The 8932-nt window shown below is 42.0% G+C and overlaps 1 protein-coding gene across 1 annotated transcript; it reads right to left on the reverse strand.

Annotated features, from left to right (window-relative positions):
* Nucleotides 1-2444: 2444 nt before the first annotated feature.
* GTF3C4 (general transcription factor IIIC, polypeptide 4, 90kDa) lies at nt 2445-8195 on the reverse strand. Its single transcript, XM_010183259.1, has 4 exons — nt 6369-8195; nt 4579-4709; nt 3604-3692; nt 2445-2563 (listed from the first exon to the last, which is right to left on the reverse strand). The coding sequence occupies exons 1-4, from the start codon at nt 8109-8111 to the stop codon at nt 2499-2501; spliced, it is 2028 nt and encodes a 675-aa protein (XP_010181561.1). The 5' UTR covers nt 8112-8195; the 3' UTR covers nt 2445-2498.
* Between the last annotated feature and the right edge of the window lie 737 nt (nt 8196-8932).

An 8932-nucleotide genomic window follows, 5' to 3' on the forward strand; every position in this document is an offset into this window, starting at 1 on the left:
TTTAAAATTCCACTCTCCCAGCAGTCATAAATCAGGTTAAACACACTGGCAGTGGTATACTGAGTATCTACTGCCTTGAAAGACAAGGAAAATGAACATTAATGCTGCAATGTTAATGCTAAGTGTACCAGAGCTTCTGCATGTGTAAAGCACTAAAACTCAATCCAGGAAAATTAAAGATACCTGCTAGAAGTAATCACCAGGAAATTTATCTGATGATACCATGCTGAACCTTTTGGACAGCCAGACCTAAACATTCCAGCAGATCAGGATATTATCATGGTTTCTAAGCCAGTATCAATGAAATGTTCTTTGACTCACTTTTCGAAACCACTTTCACATGTTTCTGGAGGGCTCGCTCACCTTTTCCAGTCAGGTGAATTTCTGAATCTGAGCACTTACTGATGAACCAGTCAGGCCTGCACGGACAAGGAACTGCAGCTTCTGCTTAAAATGGTTTCTCTACCACCATGAATAAACCTTCTGTTCAGCTCAGATTGGAAAGGGATGTTCTGTTTCCCCCAAGCCCCATCAGCACTGGGAAGGAGAACATAAATGCTGCCCCAGGTACAGCAGCTGGCTTCAGACTACGCACACAGGAGGTCTCAAGGTTACTCTTTGTTTTACTGGATGCTCTCATGATCTACGTTTTCTTTCTCTGCAGACACACTGAAGTAATTTCAATTTTCAATGCACAGCAATAAAAAACTAAACATTTCTTTAATACAATTATGGTATCACTTCCAAGGATATTTACAAACAAGGCTAATTATTTTACAGATGAACGTGCTTCTGCTGTTCTAGTCTACTGTATTATTCTTCTCAGTCAAAGCACTATCAAACTCAATGCGTGAAACACTGACTAGTAAGGACAGCTGACTTGTTTCAATGTTTTAATGTTAGCTGAAAAAGTTGCTCCTACTAAAAGTGAAGGAACGTTAAGAAAATATGCATAGTCATTGAATCAAGGGAACTGAAGCACCAATCCACACATGCACCGTTGGAGACTGATACTGTCAGGACAATTCCTTGATTTCTGCAATAGCTACAGAGGAATTCACACACGATTAGAAGTGTCATGAATCACAAACAGGGCAACACATCCGCGTGTCAAGGCTGGTACTCTGAAGACTGTCAATACATCAACTTTGGATTCTTTAACAACATGGATTTAAGTTAACAAGACAAACCGTACCAAACCACCGCACACGTTCTGGAGGCATTACTCCTCTAACACTGCATAGGAAGTTAAAAAGGATTCTGCTGCTTTCCATAGGAACTGGATGCCAAAGAGAGAAAGATGGTTTGTTTCTGAGATGAGTTAGAAGGCAGAATGAATTTCAGGGCTCAGCCATGCAACATCATTGATGTATCTATGAACCTCTCGATGGGAATGTCAGGGGTGTTCAAGAACGGCTTCACCAGACTCCATGACCACCTGTGGAAACTTACCCCTACAGCATCTTAGCCATGGTGGTTGAGTTTTGGGTGGTGGTTTTGTTTGTTGTTGGGTTTTTTTAACTGCATTATTATGAAAAGAGAAACTGTCAGCTGGGAGTGATTACTTTTGTGTCAAACTTCTGCAAAACTCAGTTCTGTATGAGAGAGACTCTAATTCCATGGAAAATAAGGTAAATTGGTTATGGTTTTGGTAACTGAGTTACACTGGGTAGATGAGCGTTAGGTGAAACAAAAGGCATATACATTGGCAAAAACAAGGAAGAGGTTAGAACTTAGTTCAGAAAAAGAAAGTGGGGCAAGAGACTTAAAAGCACTGGAAGTTTTATATCTATATTAGTGTTTAATCTAATTGCTATTAGTTTAGTAATTATTACATTTAAAAATTAGTCTTACTGATCCATATTTGACCCAGGCAGCCAATATTACTCTTCTGACTGCAATACTGCTGTAACAGTTAAGAGGCAGTTATTCTTCTAGACTTTTAAGTGAAACTAGTATAATGGCAAATTTCTTTCACATGTCTGTAACTGGCACACGCTTCACTCTGCAAGAAATTAGAACCACAAATTATTTTGATGGTTTAATGTTCTGCAGCAAGTGCCAGCGCTTGTTAAAAAGCAAATGAGAGCACTACGAGCTGAAGCCTTCTCTACCCACCAAGACCATTCAAGAGGAAGCTCCGCTGTTCCCATCCTAGCTTTTGGGACATGGCACAGTTGTTGGGCAGAAAGGACAGTTCACGCCGAGTGCTTAAGACTTCAGCTCCCTTTCAGTAAAACCAAGCATGTCCAGCTGCTGATGGGGTGCATTTCCAAACCACTTTATAAACTCGCTCTTCCAGATGTACTCCTGTTTCTGGAGCATGGAATGGGCTCTGGATTTAAGGAGTTTCTACAACCTCAGATGGTCTATTTACAGGGTCGTTGACAATGTCTTCTCCCTCCAGTAAAGTCCGCATTACTGTGCTCAGTATCCTTCCAGGCTGAAGGGAGCTTAAGCAGGAGAGAAAATATGTTCAGTCTTTACATAGCTCTTCTCTAGAACACAGGAGAATCACAGAATGTGCAAGGTCCTTGCAATAACCTCTTGATCCATTCAGGATCTGCAAATAAGAAAACAAGTTGTTTAAAGCTGGAGGTAGAGGTGAACACAGGAATGATACCCAAGATGGAAAAGCTAAGTAGTAATTCTCAAACAGCTGGTATACATTCACCATACAGGAGTAACTGGAGGACTCCAACCCCATTTCTGTCTTGAAATTTCAAGTAATACCAGTTTCAATCCCACTTCAGTAGGAGACAAAATTAAGGTGAAGCAGTCCATGATGTATCACTGCCTACTCCTCTAAATAGCTATATAATATATGGCCCTATGCTGCAAATGCATTGTTCTCGTTTTCTTAACTGAAATTAGATCCTTCACATAATGCAGTCCCTGGTTTGAGTTTGTCTCTATCCAATATAAGGAAATAAAAGTTTACAGCCTCTCTCTAGGGAAGTTTAAGTTCTGTAGTTGATCCTTAGTGCTGACCAGAACACCCACATATTATAGGGAGAGGAAAAGCATCACCTACGCTTTAAGACAAACTGTTAGAGTAGTCCATGATTATTTTAAGCGTACCAGTTGGGAAGAAAACAATTCTCTTGCACAGCTTGTCCTTCCTCAGACTCTGAAAATGCAAAGCCAAAAGGCTGGCTGCCCCACCCAGCCTGCCATTACCATTTCTGAAGGATGCACTTACAGCAGGTTTGGGACCCATGCCAGCAAGATGCCAACTATTTCTCAACTGTGCTGGATCAGTACAGCTTGCACTGAAATAGAAACCTTCCTCGCTTGCAGAACTGGATGCTAATATATTCAACTTGAATATAAACTACCTGTCGTAGCACTCCAGCACAGATTATGTGTTTGCCCATCTCTCATTAAAATGTAGTAGTCTAAATTAAGTTCTGCAGTCGCTATTTTGTGACGAGCGTATGCCACTAACGCATGGACAACAGCAGGACTCCGTGAAATGCAGAATACCAGTACTTCACGTGACAACTGCCTAAAAAAGGAGTGAGTGAGACTAATTCAAGTCATTTTGCAGATAAAACTCAAGAATACGTAATCCTGCTGCTTTTGGCCACAGGAACAGTTTACCTTCTGGGGTTGGATGCCGTGCAATGCTGTCGTGAAGCAAACACCTCCTGTATACCAAACTCTGACAGGACTGGTAGGTTAGAAAGCACCTGTGAAAGGACAAGTTGTTTCATCAGGAGGCTTGGGTTTTATTGTTTTGTTTTGTGACCTGCCCCTGCGCCCTGACTGGAGGCTGAGTTCTGTTCCCAATAGACCTCACTTTCTGAGAGTAAGGGCAGTAACCAGCCACGTGAAATACAAAAATTAATAACTTGTTAATTCAGGTAAATGAAACTTGACAAATGTACCGAATTACATCTGGTCACAAAAATGAAAAAGGCAAAAAATCAATAGACCATTGAAAACAATTTCATTGTTGGCCAAAAAATTTTAGCATACAGTAGGTGAAAAGCTTGAGGGTTATTTTTATAACCCTCTTCAAGGCAATGACTGTTTAGCCACACTAGAACATAGTATCTGCTAGGCAAACATTTAAGTGACAGGCTACTGACTTGCCAAGACTGCATGGACAATCACCATGTGCCCAATACATCAATGTTGTAAGACTGCCTTTTCTAGATGTTCCAGAACTTGTCTGACTTCTCAATGCAGTTATTTTCTAACTTTTTTAAAATTTGATTTCAAATGCTGAAGTAGTGAGAACAGACTCTCCTTCACGTGGCTGTTCCAAAGGATGACTTCTGCTTGCTTTTCCCCCACCTACTTTCTCCCTGTCCCCTCCCTCCCCCTGCTTGAAGAAAAAAAGACAATAAAAAGCATTTTATTTTAATAATAGTGTACTGATAAGAGAACCAAATCCAATCAACAATGCCTTCTCTCCCTCATGGAAGAAGCCAGCAAAAACTGCAATCAACTGTGGCATGGATAACGAGCTTTGTGACTGTTTATTCCAACACTAGAAAGTGTTCTAGGTTAGCTATTTAAGTATGTTTAAATCATCAAGGGAACGGCAAAAAGTCTTTAAGAACAGATTACCTGAGCCAAATATGTCCGTTGGAGCAGACTGCCTGTTTGCGATCAGTGAATGGCAGGATCTCTTTACACAAGCTGCAGTGCTCTGGAAAAGTCTGTTTGTTCATTTTCTTTAAGATATGCCCAATCAGCACCTGGGAATACACAGCAGTCAGCGTTGTTTACAGTGAGAAAGCTGCCTACTGAAAGGTGAGAACATCTCTCAAGATATAGTGATTGCAGAATATGATAGAGGATGCAAAGATCCACTTCACTGAATTAATATAAAGAAATGTAAGCATAAGAAATGTAATATAGTGACATGCATTAATTTATTCTCATTTTATTGTCATCTCCTCAAGATTTCTGTCCTATAGTAAAGGGATACAGAACTTATGAGCAACAGTGTTACATTAAGCTACTTGCAAATTTAAAAATACTGAAGAAACTGGTATCATACTACTTTAGAGGATGCCACTGGCCGTTATAGCAATGCTTGCACGTTCTCAAGCCTATCACAATGGATGTGCTAAAACAAAATCCTGTTCAGAATTTACCTGGATGTGTGTCTTCAGCATTCACCTCAGAGTATACATAATGTTTATAGTAGAATGTTTGTGATCAAATTTGTCTTTAACATTTCAATAGATAGAAACCACATCCCAAGGACCTTTAAAATGTGACAGCAAACGGAATAGATAAAATAGAATTTGGAAGTCAGCTTTTAATCACTATAAAGTGAAGAATCTTGTTTACAAGACAAGAAAAAGCAACCTCTTAAACCTTCAATGCATAGTGACTGGATGCTAGAAAAGTGCAGCAGTTCTGCCAGAATACCCCCCTGGTGAATTACCAAAGGCCACCCTGCCCTGCCTGCAGAGCAGCAGAGTCCAGCAGAGAGACCACACTGCATCAGTAAACAAATTCCTCTGTCCTTCTAGATGCAATGTAGAGGTTGATTTTTAGAGTTTAAGTGATTTAAGGACTTAGGTCCTGAAAAGAACTGTTCTCTCCTCATACAAAGAGGTACAGAGACATTTGAGATGTTCTTGTCATCAAGTCTTAAGAGCAGGGAAGCTGATGGCAGAACATCCCCACTGAAGCTTCCCTTGTCTGCTGTCTATATTCAGAAAACTTCATTGCCCAGTGCAGGGTGCTCTGATCACTTATTTCCTGCCACAGATACTTACTCTGCACGTTGCAATAGTCAGGATACTGTCCTTGCAGTTATGTTTTTATTTTGGCAGGGTGCATTGCAAGTTTAGGAAGCATTCCTGTCATGGCCAACCGTTCAGTTATGCTTGTTTATTGCAGTTCCATAAATGCAAGCATGCCTGAAGGTTCCAGCGATACATGTTATAATAAAGATATTCAGCCAGCTTGGTTAAAGCCGTTCACAACGTTCTGAATCACTGGATTTAACTCATAAAAAACAATCACTTTTTGTAGAGATGACTGATTAAACAAGCTTAGCCATGAAAACAAACATCTCTCTCAATCAGTACCTGTTCTAAACCCAGCATCAGCAGTGGAATAACCATGGTTCTCTCCCTTGTTCCATAAAAACTCAGGGACGCTTATTCTTTACTGTACCCAATCCAAATTTCAACATCTGGATCTACATTCCCTCCTACTCTGCAATTTCAAGGAAGGACAACTTAAGCTGTATGTTCTATAGAAGCTGACTGGCAAGGATGACATGATTACAGTTCTCTCTCCTACCCTAAAAAGTTCCATTTTCATTTAAGGATACAGAGGGGGGAGAAGGAAGTCACTCCTAACACCAAATCCCCAGAGCATAGAGGTGCACTTACTCGTGCTGTTCTGTCATCATAGCCATCATCGGACATTAAGAAGTCACAGACTCCTCTGGTGGGAATACTGGTGTTTTCTGTAATCCATGTGTGCAGATAAACTTCTCCCAACACCCGTTTCATGTGTTCTCGTGTCAAGTGCATTTCTACTGCCTCAATTTGTGCCTGTATTTCAAGCAGCTTTTCTTCCATTGGCTCGCGGCCTCCTATGTCACTTGACTGAGGAAGAGAATCATCGGCAGTGTCATCTACGTCCATACCTTTGCCTGTGTCACACGGGCTCTGCTTGCTGGCTTGTTTAGAAGTTCCTTCCTCTTGATCATCTTCAGTGCTGCCCATCCCAGGGGAATCCGATATCAAGATTTTTGCATCCTCGTGTGAAGGTCTCCACATGACCTCTGAGGGAGCTTTCTGCATTGACTGGTACAAAATCCTCAGGAGAAATAGCTTAAACCGCCAGAAGTAAGTAGAACCACAGCTCTCAATCTTTTTATCCAGAGCTTCCTGTAGGAACTGAGGAATATGCTTATCCTTCAGAATTTTCCAGCGTACAAGATCTGTCAAGTCCACTTGTCGGAAAAGGTTCTGAACAGAAGATTCCAGGAGCTGCGCAGCTGCCTCCTCGAAAGTCTTAAGAGTTACAAACTGCACTCGGTAGTTTTTGTTAACTGGGTGCAGACCGTTAGTCATGCCCTCTGTCGTAATAACTGCCAGGTACGCGCCGCATGGGCTGACAGCGATCCCGTGAGTCCTGACAGAGCCAAACACTTCCGAGAGCTTAATCACCTGGTGCTCAAACTTTAAAGCAACGTCTGTGAATATAGGAATCAGCTGCCTTACCTTCCCATCGCTGGAGCACGTATACACCGTGCCGTTCTGTTTGTCTGCAGTCATCGACACGATTGGCAAGGAGTGAAGCCCTGTCACGTGGGAATTGTGGACGTTCAGCCCCGCTTTGGATATCAACAGGAGACACCAAAACACGTAAGGTCCTCTCGCAGCCACCACTAAGCTACAACTACATTTCTGGTAGGGGTGGTAAAGAGGAATACACTTGATACTATGCACTGGTAACTGGTCCATTTCTTGCCATAAAACTACAGGTTGTCTCAGCGTAAAGTAGCCTTTGACTGCTTTTAGATTGACAGGAAGGATCTTAACTGGTCCAAAAGCACTCCCTACAATAAGTCCACTCATCTTGCGGTTGTTATGTTCATATTCCCACCAAGACAAGACACTTGGGGAATTAATTCCAGACTCTATGGTGTTGCAAGAAGTAATTGATTCCTTACCCAGAAACGGAAGCTGAAACTGCCAAACTGCGATGTTACCGTTTTCAAAGAGCACTGCTAAAAGTACACTACTGACATCCCGGCATTCGTTGTTGTGTTTAACCTGCTGCGTGGTGCAGATGCCTGACCACTCCATGCGCACTGGAGCCTGCATGCTGTGCCGCCGCTGAAATTCAGAGAAGTCCCCTAGTTCTCCCCTGGGAGTGTCAGCCTTGGAAAGTCTGTAACTGGCTTCATACAAACGCTCCCCGTAGATTTCGGTCAGGTCCACCAGCTGCACCCACTGCAGTCTGTTGAGGTTCGCGTGGATGGTCAGTCGATTGTCCATGGTTAAAGCTGCAAGCAGGCACCTTCCATTTGCATCACAACCCAGCGGTGACCAGCTTGAATACTTGAATCCTCGCATCGGTGGCAGGGACTTTCCTTCGGGATTAAATACTCGGTCTAGCATAAAAGTCTGACTAACCGTTGGATCCACTGAACTCGCGAATTTTTCCTTACATTCTGCTACCTCCTTTTTTGGACCAACCTAAAGGTAACAAAAAGAACTTTTAGAACAATTGTAGAAATTTCTATAGGAAGACTTTCCTGGAATTAACTCCCACTTGGAAAAGAGCATCCTCTATCACAACCTACACAATGCCATTCCAATGGGTAATTAACCTCACTCTTAAAGACTTAAACCTGAATAGCCTGAATTTCTATAGTTTTGACTTTCAGCTGTTGAATCTTTGTCTGCTGAACAAAGAGCCTGTTCTCATACTTCTGTTCTTAAGTGGGTACTTAAAGGTCCTTGACATCACATTCAAACTGCAAAGCACTCTCAGTATTTCAATTCAAGTTATTCCATGTTCTCAGCACTGTTCTGTAGAAAACAATTAAGATTCGCAACAGAATTATTAGTTAATAAGACACTCATCCAGACTTGCTACCCCTCTGTGCTAAGGAGTGAAAAAAGTCACCTGCCCCCCTGAAACCCAAAACAGGCCCTGCTGCAAAAATCTTCCAGCTTAAGTAGAAAACAAAGAAAGACTTCTACTGAAAATTTTACTGAGATTGTCATCGAAGTACGGGAGCTCAGGTGATTCTTAGAAAAACTGCTAAACTTTAGAAACCCTGAAATCCCTCTGATACTGGACTATATTTCACCCTGACATCACTGGGCTATGTTTTTTTCTCCTCTATGGTTTTAAAACGCACGAAATACCACGTGCACTCTAACGGGCTGTGCAGGGCTGGAGCAGCCCAGGGGAGAAGCGACCCTGGGGGCTC

This window comes from Mesitornis unicolor, unplaced genomic scaffold (assembly GCF_000695765.1).
Source record: "Mesitornis unicolor isolate BGI_N332 unplaced genomic scaffold, ASM69576v1 scaffold18044, whole genome shotgun sequence".
Taxonomy (NCBI): Eukaryota; Metazoa; Chordata; class Aves; order Mesitornithiformes; family Mesitornithidae; genus Mesitornis; species Mesitornis unicolor.

Bases quoted from the DNA above. Each gene is read 5' to 3' on its own strand.
- GTF3C4 (XM_010183259.1), bottom strand. From the start codon at position 8,111: ATGCTAGACCGAGTATTTAATCCCGAAGGAAAGTCCCTGCCACCGATG. The intron at 4,710-6,368 runs GTAAGTGCACCT...GTGTATTCCCAG, and splicing joins ATGATGACAGAACAGCACGA to GTGCTGATTGGGCATATCTT. The intron at 2,564-3,603 runs GTAAACTGTTCC...TCTTATTTGCAG, and splicing joins ACGGCATCCAACCCCAGAAG to ATCCTGAATGGATCAAGAGG.